Source organism: Parasteatoda tepidariorum, chromosome X1 (genome assembly GCF_043381705.1).
Source record: "Parasteatoda tepidariorum isolate YZ-2023 chromosome X1, CAS_Ptep_4.0, whole genome shotgun sequence".
In the NCBI taxonomy this organism is placed as follows: domain Eukaryota; kingdom Metazoa; phylum Arthropoda; class Arachnida; order Araneae; family Theridiidae; genus Parasteatoda; species Parasteatoda tepidariorum.
Genome location: NC_092214.1, coordinates 46,777,723 through 46,790,863, shown reverse-complemented (window position 1 = coordinate 46,790,863; position 13,141 = coordinate 46,777,723). Strand labels below are relative to the sequence as shown.

Sequence of the window (13,141 nt, the reverse complement as noted above, 5' to 3'; positions counted from 1 at the left end):
AATATGCCCTCCATGCAATTTGTTTATTATTTTTTAATAAATATGGAATTACGATGAAAATTTAATTATATTCTAAGAACTTACTTCATTTAACGCTTGTATCTAAATATTTTCTTAGTTCTAGAAATTTACCTAGTGATTTGGTTAAAAAGAAGTACCTTACATTATTAATGTTAAGTTTATTTCATAGTTGAAAACTTTAATTTTTTTGAAAAAGTAGCCACTCTTATAAATACTACATCTGGCCACTTGCCAGTCGTAAAATTCTTCTAATTTCGCCCTACAGAGTACACTTCTACGAAGACTTATTAGTTGCCACACCATTCTTAATTCTAATAGACATTAAAAAAGCGTAAAAGTCTCTCATTAAAAATTCAGACAAAAACAAAGTTTTTAATGGAGAAAACCCTTTTAGCTGGATATTAACTAAAACCATCTAAAAGAGCCTTTCGCCCATAACCAATAATGAGGTTGGGTAAAGGTAATAAAGTGTTCTTTTTTTGTCTGTCTCATATCTAAGGGTAAGAAGTGGACGTGTATGTCGTGAGAAAGTGATCTAAAAATTGATCCGTTATTCCTTTCTTGTAATTAATATTTATCTGTGGGTCATCGTATACTTGGAAGTTGGGAACGTGAGGATAAGGAAAGTGAAGAGGGTCTTTATGAGAAAATAATGATCATCTGTAAGAGTGAGAAAGAAATGGCATTTCGAACTGCTTATTGGGATCTTTGGGAGTGAGAAAAGGATACCTTCATAGGTCTATTCCTTAATGGAAAGCATTGATTTCTCTTGAAGAGAAGGTTGAGTAGGGAGTAGGAGATTTCTGTTTAGTCTGGTTACTGCTAAGTTTATTTTGTCTATTCTTCGGAAGAAACAGTTTGTGTAGCTTCTTTGCTGTTTGGAAATGTCGATTGTTTTTGTTTCCTCATTGTATTAATTTAAGAGAATTATCTTAATTGAGCAATCACGGTAAAAAAATTCTTGAAAATTACTCTTTAAAATACCGGCAATCAGAGTGCCACTAAAATTAAAGTAAAGTTTTATGGAACAAGAGAATCTGGTATACATGAATAATTACTGAATCACTGTAATTCACTAAATATTACTGTAAAAATTAAATCTTAAAATTTCATGGTAAATATGAATTTAATACTGACATTCTGAGTGGTGGTACTTTTTTACATAATTTTCAAGACGTTTTTTTTATTCACTGCAGAGAACTTTTAGAATACATTTGAAAAGAAAAGTACACTGAGAAAAAAGTATGAGAAAAACTACCAGAATGTGCTAATACGCTTATCTGTATCTACGGAAACATGAAAAATCTTGGTGGATTTTATCAAATCTCTTTAGTAATGGATTTCGGTAAAATTAACTATAAAATATGGTTTTATAATATTTGATAAAATTCGGCAAATGTGGTGAATTTTGGAAATTTTATCAGGATACTTTAAAGCAGGTCATAAAAGTCATTCATTAAGTTATACTATATTAAATTTATATTAATTTCTAATTTTGTATTTTTGCTTAATGTTTGGTAATAGGAACTGTAATTTTGGGAATCAAAATTTCCAGCTAACCTTTATCGTATAAACAGAAAAATTATCAAATGAATGGTTAAAACACCGTATACTTGGGTTTCATTAATCAGAATTGTGTTTTTTTTAATCACAAATGTCATTACCGTATAGTTTGGGAATTTAAACAAGTTTTTTTCCTTGCGTGTTTTGATTTGCTGACAAATTTTATGGCTAAGCTATGGAAAACCTGCAAAGTCATATCTTTGATAATGTGATTTTAGAGCTCAAAATACTTAGTTGCTAGATTTTTGTAATTATGCAGTACTTCTAAAAATAGCATTAAATTTTGATCAAATATGAACATTAAATTTCAGGTTTAGTTTAAAATGTACGCAAAATCTCATCTTAGTCCAAGTATGGGTATATTATGTATCCATATGTGTTATTAAAATACTTTATGAAATCATACTACGTTTTATTTAATTTATTAATCATATTGCATTTTTATATAAATCAGAGATGAAAATTTCAGAAATAATTTTCGTCTAAACACCGACCTTATAATTCTAAATAATTTTCAAAATACTCAGATGTGAAAAGTTATTCAATTTTTATAATTGAATTAAGTCATTTTTTAAGAGAAGCTATACATAATCGAACTGAAATTAAAAAGAAAATCTTGACAAGCATAATTTTTTTTTAAAATTTGAGGTGTGGCATGTTTAAAATAGTGCATTGTGGAATTGGGCTTCCTTGTATCAGTAGTAATATGTAGCTAAAGAAATATTAAAATAAAAGAACTTGGACTTCTGTGGATATTAACTTTAAATCGTAAAACCTTTTTACTATTTATTTAAAGTTTATTTCATCGATGCAATATTCAAATATTCATGAAAAAGGTGTATTCATTTTTTTAAAATGATTTCCAATTTCATAAATGTTTGCATTCAAACATCAATATGTATCGCATCTTTTCATATTAATAAGCATAGTGTAATAGATTTATTAGCGTATTTTTCATCAAATTTTGATGTGTAAACAATACATTTTTGAACGAAACCTATGTTTATACGATTATTGCTATTGTATAGCACTGTCGGCGTTATTTTGCACACTCTAACATTTTTCTCGTCAACCTCTAATTAATGAAACTTTTTAAAGACAAAGTTTTACTTTCTAACTGAAAATTATTTTATAATAATTTAATCTGAGTACTTGCATTGCTATTCAATCGAATTAAGCAAAATATATATATTGTAATAACAGTTATCGTTTATAAAGACTAAAAGAAGCAATAAAGTTTTAAGCATTTGTTGCTTCATTTTACTTCTACAAACAAAAAAAAATTGAAGGTTTTCAAAAGGAGATACAAAAATCGAACTAGATAAAATAATGTTGGCAATTCATAAACCATTTATTTTGTTACGATTTCAGTTTATTTTTGTTTCAAAATATCTTCCTTTCCAAACATTCAGTAAAGTGTGTATGAAACACCTGATAGTGACAGGTTGTTGTGTGAGATATGAAACTATGACGTCAGAAGAGATGGTCAAGAGCTTTCAAAAGCAGCGGTATATCCCGAGTAGATTTAAAAGGAAATAATCCTCCACGCTAGGGAGTTTTTTTTATTTATTTATCTATTTGAACTCGTATATTCTCCTTAAAGGTTATATATAGGATGGTTTCTCAGGTGCACGGATGTTTCTCACTATCGATTTCGCTAAATATCGTGGCTAATTCTTTTAAAGTATGTTTCTTAGCAAACAGATATTTACAAGAATCATACAACACTGTAAAAAATTTATACTAATAAATATAATAATTCAGTAAATTTCCTATAGAAAATTTCTGTTCTCTAACAGTACGAAAATTTTCTGTGAAATTAAATCGTAATCTATTCAAAGAGATATTTTATCTGTTAACTAATAAAACCTGTTACTATTGATGTGGATTGCGTCTGTTTGGTACTTATTTTTTCAGTTATGAATGTGGAAAACTTTGATATCAAAGTGGAAACACATAATTTGATACAATGAAATCATTGCCAACCGGTCTATATGGTGGTCTAGGAGTTGACGGTACTGGGCTTAAATACCACTTCAGGGTTTCTGAACTTAACAATGGCAAAAATGTAACCGAAATGGTTTTCAATTCCTTACAAATCACGCACAAAATGCAATAATTAAAAAAAAAATTAAAATTTTGAAATTCTTTTTAACTGTGCAAGCCATAGGGTATACAACTATCTCCATGCCAATTTTCTTCGCGTACCCTCAGGACAGTAACCTGACAGACCTAAAATATTTGATTTCCTACAGATATTTTCTGTTGCGTTTTTCTCCAGGAAATTTATGTCAACGTGATATTTCCTTTGCATGCGGCGGCTTTGCTCTCTAGCGACTTTGCTGACAGAAATTTTCCGTAATATAACTGAATATTTTTGCATTGTATCGTCTTAGTTTTTAGTTACAGATAAAACAATAAAAACATGTTTGAACGAGAATATTAAAATTTCAAATTGAAAGAAATAATATAATTAGTTGCGCTACTTCTTATTAGTTCTTTAATGAATTCTCTAAATTGAAGACTATAAATGTCTATGACGAAGATGTTTTTAAAATATACTTCAAACTTTTTGCTTCAAATAATTATGCATGTTGAGATCAATATTAAAATGCTTCTCATTTCCATTAGTTATTTTTAACTATCTCTTCATTAACTAAAGGTTCACAAAATTAATGTCACTTCTAATTTCAGTCTTAATTGTCACATCTGTTGAGACTAATTCTAATTTATTCTTTACACGATAAAAAAAAGTAAACTTCAAAAAAAAGTAAACTTCATGTTGTAAACTAATGTTAAAAAAAAGTAAACTTCAAAAACAGATCCTACTTATGAAACATATGCTAAGATATACAGCTTATTCGGGAAGGAACTGCAGAAGCAAATTTTTGCATTACTTAATTTGCCAATTTTTCCAGTCAATTTTTAATGATTTTTCAATATTATTATCTATTATTTGTTCTAGAAAAGATTTTAATTCCCATCCTTATTCTTCTGAGACAAAAAAGTTTCGTAATTATTATGATATTGGCATTTCATGGATTATCTAATACTAAATATATAAATTGTACAATATAATAAGGAAATAATTTGAAATAAGAGAGTACCATTTTATTTAGAGGTGCAAAGAAAATGATTTTGAAAGTGCTTTTTGAAGAATAATTAAAGAAGAGATTGCGCTTTATTGTGCTTTTATGTGCTCTTCACCTCTTCACTCATTCAGTTTAAGATTCATCAAATCTATTAATATTCAATTCAATAATAAATTAATTAAACTGAAATGTAAATATGCATAACTTTGTTTCATGATTTCATAAGAAAACAAATCATATAACTTCTGTAATCATAAAACTAAGTAAAAATCATCGAACTGAGAATTTATTAAAATCAAGAAGAAATGGCTTAAATATTTTGGAAGAAAACATAAAATATCGAAATAAAATACTTTAGGTCGAAATACAATCACCTCAGTTTTAAAATCTGTTATTGTTATTTATATATCTTTTCAAAATAAAAATGATCTATTTTATTATAAAATGGGTAATATTTTCTACATGAAGATCGAAAAAGCACGAAACAGTGAAATACAAATTAAAGAAAATAATAATGACGCTTGTTGAAATGCAATATTGAGAAAGTCTGCAGCAAACTTAGCAAGTTTGTAGAAAATTTATATTAACATCAGGTTCATCATATCAACTTGAAAGTTAATTTGTTGCTCCTTGTATGGTTTAATAAAATTACTTGTAGGGGTTGAAAGAACTTATGGATTAGGAAATACAATATTATGGATTAGGGTAGCAATTTTATTTTTCAAATATGAAGCTACCTTTCTTATAGTTCGTTTGCAATAAATTAGTAAAAAAAAATGCTAAGTCACTCATTTCTTTAAGAAACTTTTTTGAGCAAATAAATTAAAATCATTGACCATAAAATCAAGGCAAAATTATTTAAACTTATTTTTTCTTCTTCTTTAAACATTAAAATTTAAGCAAAGAGTCAAAGGAAATTCAATTTGTCACTTCTTCTAAAGATACTGTCTAGCGTGAAACAATGTAATATTTCTTATTGAAAGAATATTCGTAGACAGTATTAGGTTTTTGAAAGCACAGAAAGCGTAAAAATATTATTTCTTAGTTCTTTATTTCAAATGGCTGCTAAGTCATTTAAAAACAAAATTTTTGATTTAACCAAAGATTAATGAATTCAGTTTTCCACGTCAGCTGTAAAAAAAAAGGTAAAAAGAATACTTCTTGTTCTTAAAAGAATTATTCGATTTTATTCTTTCCCTTTTAGTCATCTATTTCATTGAAAATACTCCCGTCAATGCAAAAAGAGAACTCAGTCAGCAGTATAAAAACAAAATAAAAAAAATGAAAGGAGAATTACATGAAGCCTGAAATGATCGAATTATTTTAAGAGACTCAACGGTTGCTTCGTTAAAGAGTAATATCTAATTATCTTCTTTGGGGTATTTTCATCAATGAAAGACTATAGGTAAACCGCTTTTTGCACTCAGGACTTTAAGTGAAAGGTTGTGGAGTTTGCAAAATGTCATTCTTCTCGATCAACTATGGGGATTTGTGTAAAAATAACGTATAGGTTATTCATCGGTCATATTAACAGCCTTTTGCTTAATTAAGTAAAATTCCTTAAAGTACGAAATTTTTCAAAATGCGATTATAATTTCATTATGCGCTTTTCTGTACAGTAATAAATGTTTCTGTTTAATAAAAAATAGCAGCGAGATATTTTTTCAATGCCACAGCATTAAAGTATTTGCAAAGTTAATATCCTCTTTTGAAAACATAACTGAAAGCTTTTAATTATGGTTCGTAAAAATATTTTTACATTTCGGGGAGCAATAAAAATACTTCAGGAACTTTCAGAAGTTCTTGATCGTTGAAAATTTGCATGCGTGTTGTTATATTTTTAAGCATACCATTAATTTTAACTACTTCAAGTTTTATTAAGTTTCTGTTCTCTCTGATTTCTGTCTGTTGTGATAGAAATGCGTCAATGAGATCTGTTTTAAATGGTACTTTATTTTTTCGTTTATTCATTCCAATTTACCCCTAAGCTGGTTAAGGTAAAATTGGGTTAATGGAAAGTATTTGAGAAGATAATTTAATTAAGGAGGAAAAAAAAAGGACCACACTGAATAACTTTTGATCTAACTATCAGATCTTCACTTTTTGGGACTCAACTTCGAGGGGGTAACCTCAAATATTCTAATTAATAAGAGCTAACGGTATTTTTAAGGCACGAAATCAGGCGCAAAAACGTACTTTCTTTGAATAAACACACCTTTTTTTTCGACGGATTCGGATTCTTGATCCCCAAAATATAAGAAGTAGCAGCAATCTGAGAAATATGGTCTCCATTGTTTGGTTAGGAGAGCGATCTAAAGTTTGGAGCCTTTAAAGTTAATATTACTTTTTGCTTATTTCGCCATATTTCAGGAACTTTTTAAGTGAATTGAAAAATTTTGCAAACAATTATAATTCAATCCACATAAAAAGTTCTAGAGATATGGTGAAATACGAAAAATCAAAATTAAAATTAAGGGGTCCAAAATTTGTATCACTCTCCTGACTAAACTATGGAGACCATATTTCCCAGATTGCACCAATTCCCTATATTTTGGGGGTCAGAAATCTGAATCCGTTGATAACAGTTATGCTTATTCAGAGAAAGTAAGTTCTTGTGCCTGATTTCACGGCTTCAAATATCTTCTTACTAATTAATTAGCATACTTAAGGTCACCCTTTCTAACCATTAAGATTGAATCCTAAAACGTAATTTGCAAAAAATAAAATATTATGTCAATATTCTTTTTTGTTTACCTTCCGTATGTATAACCAATAATGTAAGCTTTCCCCTGGCAGTTTTATTTAAATGGTTAGAAAGTTATGGTTAATAGATAAATGGTTAATAGATAAATTATTAATTAATTATTTAGAGTTATACTTTCATTTTTCATTGCTCTTGACTTGCATTGTAGTTTTATTGGTTTCTACAAAATAAGTTTTTGTTTTCTTATAGGGCTCTAAGAGACGTGATCGAATTGAGTTGAATATATACAACTTTGAAACACAAGAGCCAACTGCCGATGTGTTTGATATTACAAACTGCTACGATGAAAACCTTTCCAAAGCATACGTTATAACTTTCCCAGGTAAATATGTTCCGTCAGATATTTTAGTAATGTAAATTGAGAAAAAAAGCATGGTCAAACATACCTCATGTAACGTCAGTATGTTTCGTTATATGTTAAAATTTTGTGTTTAGGGCTCAATGGAAACACCAAAGTTCTCTTTAATTTTTACCGAAGTGCTTTAGTAATGATTTTGGTAAAATTAACAATAGAATATGGTTTTATAATATGTGATAAAACTTGAGGTAAAATGTGATAATTTTGTCATGATACATTAGAGCAAGGTGTAAAAACCATTTATTCGGTTAAATTTACTTTTCAGTTTTGTATTTTTTACGAAATATATGTTAATAAAAATTGTATAAAATTTTGAAAACCGGAATGTTAAACCGGTACCTTATGAAAGAAACAATTACCAAATGAATGGCTTAGATGTATTTTGGTTTTACTAACCAGAATTAAGTTCTTTTACCATAAATGTCAATACCATACAAAACGTTAATTTTTCTCAAATTTTGTTTCTCTGTGTACTATTAAGCAGGAAGAATGCAAAAAATTACGTAGTGGCATCGGGCAAAATTAGGGCCTGAATCTCAACCGTATTAACCTATATGCCTGGATTAGGAATGTACTTTTATTATACAGAAACATATAAAGAATACGTTGCATATGTACAGTTGAGAAAATTAAGTTACAGAAATGCAGTTAGCAAGTATCAAAACATAAAACAATAGGTTATAAATTTAATTGTACTGTATTAATTATACATTCATTATTTTTTTACGGAACAGGTTTGTTTCTCTATGTGCAAAATGCTTGGATTTAGCCTACATGACATAAAATTATTCAAGACTTTCCATAATTTAGTGCGCATGAGTAGAACAATAATTTCTAGACATTAAAATACCAGAGTTAACAAGGTGAACTTATGTTAGTTTCTCACGAGTAATAATATCCATGTTTTTACAAAACAATCGAATACTATTGTTTGGCTTATTATGAAAAAATCACTAAGAATTGCTCCCAAGCAAATAGGTTAATATGTAAGTTTCAGATTTCTAGCTCCCAACAATATTTAAAAAAGTAATGAAATGAAAACTGATGTAAATTATTTAATTTTGCCAGTACTCAAAACATAACCGCATAGATTATATCAAAACATAACTGCATGGACATAACCGCATATTTATTTATTTACAGCCAATAATGCTTTAAGAGGGTCTGAAAAAATTTTGAAGTTAGCTGCCCACTTAGCTTTGAAGGAAGCCACTGGTCTCAGTAAACAAAGAATATTTGTCTCAGAGGTATAACAACAAATGTTATTTTAGCTCATTTAATAAGACTAATTAGTTTATCTCTGCTTTGTTGAACGCATTATTTAAATAAATGAATCTGCGTAATATACGTAAGCATGGGCATATATAAACTTATGAAAACACATATTATCCCATGTTAGATGGTTTGTTAAATACAAGAAACATAATATATAAATACTTAAGAAAGTTTAAATAAATCTGTGTGAGAAAACATTGCCTAAAATATAAGTTAATATTAGCTTCTTTTTTTAACTGTTTTGATTAATGCATTTATTATCTTAGCTTTAGTGATCAAAACAATTTTAAATTTTACATCTTGATCATTTATGTCTATATATTTTATATTTTGATCATATATCTCTCTATATATTTTATATCTGAATACTTTCAACTTGTTTTCAACGATAGAACAATATGACTTATAAAATATAAAAAATAAAACTTCGTAAAATGGTCAATGTCTGCATTTTTGAAGTATTATTTAAATTTTTTACTGAATCTTGAAACATTGCTTTGGATTTCGCTATAAGAAAAACAAACAAGTTCAACTTTAAAGATTTAAAACTTTTTTTAATATGTAACAGAAAATAAAATTTAAAACCATATTAATATTTGATATAAATATCCATATTTTAAAGATTAAAAACATTAAAAATATGAATATTTTTATACAAAATAAATGATTAGTTTGTTTTTGAAAATAAAATTTTCAGCTACACCAAAAATGTTTAAAAAAATTTCAGAAATCATTTTATAATTATTTTATTAACTTATTAAATTACGCAAAATTACAAATATTTCAAAAGAAAGCATGCAATTTTTCAAACGTTTCAAGAATGTGTCTCCACCCCCTTCCCTATAAATATGTCACGGCAAATAATCAGCCTCATTAATTAATTAGAGAATATATCTCAAAATATGTAAAAATTTTCTGAAATTTTTCATCATAATATTTTTTCCCAATTGATTGTAAATAATGATTGATGATTTGCAATCTTGCATATTTTTTAAATATCCGTAAGGAATATTATATTCATATTTTATTTAAATATTTCTAATAATAATGCTTTGTATTTACTACTGATATTAAACTGATACAGTTAAAAGTTGATTTCGGAATGAAATTTTACTTTTTCATTAGCTGAAAGTGTAAAGTAAACAAAGTTTCTTTTTTTTTGCAAATTCTTATTCATAACTAACTTTTTTGCACGAAATTATATAAGGGTCATATTTTAGCATTTCGTTATTTGAAATTTTGTACAATAATTATTTATTTTTGTCCATCATGCTAGTAAGTAAAAAAGTATTTTTCACTACTCTTTCATAATGTTTTACTGTTCCTAAAATATTTGTCTATTTGTAGACTGTGTTTAACAAACAGTTTTTGTTTGTTGAATTCAAACTCTTAGAAGCTCCAACTTCATTGAAACCAAATGTCACAAAGAAGGAAATGTCTCTTGCTGATGCAGCTGCCAAATTAAAAAAGTCTGTCCAGGATGGATCATTTAAGCTATCTGTTTCGGCTGATTCTGGAGTAAGTATTCTTTGTTACATCAAACAATGAAACAAACAATACATGGATATGAAACTCCATGCATAATAAAAACACCAATATCTGTATATCCTGTACTTGATCTTTTCGAATCCTACCACTTAACAGCTGTGGCCAGAACTTTTATTTAAAAGGAAAGACTGCAATACAGTTACATTATGATTCTACGTACAATATAGTATGTGAGAGAAATAATATAGCATTTATGGAAAATGCATGGTATAAGTGCATAGAAATACCGTTTAAAAATCATCATGAAGATATAGATGCATTAAAGTAGATACATAAAAATGATTGATTTGATATTATGATTGACATTAAGCTCTGATCTTATACATGCCAGTAACTTATTTATATGAAATGTTAAAATAATGTTTCGCTGATAGAATTCGTAATTTCATTATAAAATACGTGTTCTTAAGTTTGATACTTACATAATTAAAATTTCAATGACCATAATTCAAAAGTGTTGTTAGCTTTTGTTTAACTTTAAGAATTGAAGAACTGAAGGGGAATGCAGTAAAATTGTATGACAGTGTATGACATTACTTTATGAATAAAGACATAAAAATATATTTAAAATCAATACCTAAAAAGATATCAATACATTGAGTGATTACATACAACAAGAATATATGAAAATATAGTAGTGTAGATTCAATATAATCATTGACTGGATAATTTGATAGAAAAATTCTAAAAAATCCATCAAAATGTCATAAAATTTGTCTTGTTTCTGGCCATATAGTGGCACAATAGAGCTAAATAATTTTAACGAAATGATTTGGTAATGTTTATGATTTTAAAATTAAGAATAAAATACGATTTTGCAGTATGTAATAAAAATTTTTAAATGTGGTAAAATTTGGTAATTGTATCATGAAGTCTTAGAGCATGTCATAAAAACTATTTTTTCGGTAAAATTTACTTTTCAATTTTATATTATTTATTAAATGTGTGGTAATAGGAACTATAATTTTGAAAACCCGAATTTCTGGTGAACCGTCATGCGAATAGAAAAATTTCCAAATGAATGGTTTAAATACCATAAATTTTGATTTTATTAACAAGAATAATGTTTTTTTTAATCAGAAATGTCATTACCGTTCAATAGGGTAGTTTTTTTCCATGTACAGTACGCAAGAAAGAAAAAGTAAGAACAATTCTGATCTAATAGTCAGACTTCACGTTCTAGGATTCAATGTCAATTGTTCGAAGTTGTTCAATATCAATGTGGAATAAGCATATCTTTTTTTAGTGGATTCAGATTTCTAACCCCCAGAATATGGGGGTATCCGCAATATGGGAAATAAGGTCTCAATAGTTTGGTCGGGAAAGCTCTCTTGAGTTTAGACCCCTTAATGCTAATTTTACTTTTTGTGCATTTCGTTATATCTCTAAAACTTCTTAAACTAATTGAAAAAGTTTTTGCTCGCAATTATAAAATTCGTTTGTTCAACCATTTTGAAATAAAATTATGAAAAATAACAAATATTTACTAAAAATAGTTTTTTTTATGGAATTACTTTTGGATAAACGAAATTTATAATGGCGTGTAAAAATTTTTCGATTCTCTTAAATTGCTCTCGATATATAGGAAAATATGAAAAAGCAAAATTAACATTATGGGTTTCACACTTTGGAGTTCTCTCATTTCCAAACTATGGAGTCCATGTTTCCCAGATTGCTGCTATCATCTATATTTTGAGAATCAAAAATCCGAATCAAACGAAAACAATGTAAGTTTCTTTAAAAAAAAGTACGTTTTTGTGTCTGATTTCGTAACTTAAAATATCGTCTGCATTTATCAATTAGCATATCTGACGTCATCCCCTCGACGTTAAGATTGAGTCCTAAAACGTGAAGATCCGATCTTTAGATCAAAAGTAATTCAGGGTGGTCCGTTTTTTTGGGCACTGTACATTGGAAGCAAATTATATTGAAGTTTTTAGGTTGATGTATAGGGGTTTCCTCCATTTGAGAAATTGGTTGGAACTTTAGAATTCCACATGAAACTTTTCAAAATGGATTTAAACAAATGTGGTTTTGCACATTATCTTTCAAAATATTTAATAATCGATAACCTCTCAATAACATGCTGTATTTTAAGCAATTATATTTAAAATTCTAACATCACATGCATTTTTTTTCGAGACTGACTGGAACTATTTATAGAACAATTGACATCATAATAGTTTTTATTAAATAGATTTATTGTCAATCGCAATTTTAATTTCAAATTGAAAAAAAGGATTTTAATTATCCTGATAAAAATCCTGAAACTACCAATCTGTATTAATATTATTATCTTTAATCAGGTTTAAAAATTTGGTGGTTTTGAGATTCTAGTGAAATTTTAAGGTTAAAACTACCTATCTTCTCATGAGTTTTTGTTCAGTTGAATTACAAGCTTAAGGCGATACTTAAAATGTTTTTTAAAACAATTAATTTCAGATAGTATACAGTGTTTTATAAATAATATTTAAAACGATTGAAATAACAGAATGCATGTTTAAAATCTTTATTACGAAT

At 27.6% G+C, this 13,141-nt stretch overlaps 1 protein-coding gene across 2 annotated transcripts in view; it reads left to right on the top strand.

Annotated features, from left to right (window-relative positions):
- LOC107448563 (uncharacterized) overlaps positions 1-13,141 on the top strand; it is a 181,557-nt gene that overhangs the window by 164,128 nt on the left and 4,288 nt on the right. For both annotated transcript variants that reach the window (XM_043048708.2, XM_043048709.2), the window contains exons 11-13: positions 7,630-7,762; positions 8,942-9,045; positions 10,421-10,591. In XM_043048708.2, coding sequence (XP_042904642.1) covers positions 7,630-7,762; positions 8,942-9,045; positions 10,421-10,591 — 408 coding nt within the window. The remainder of the gene's footprint in view (positions 1-7,629; positions 7,763-8,941; positions 9,046-10,420; positions 10,592-13,141) is intronic.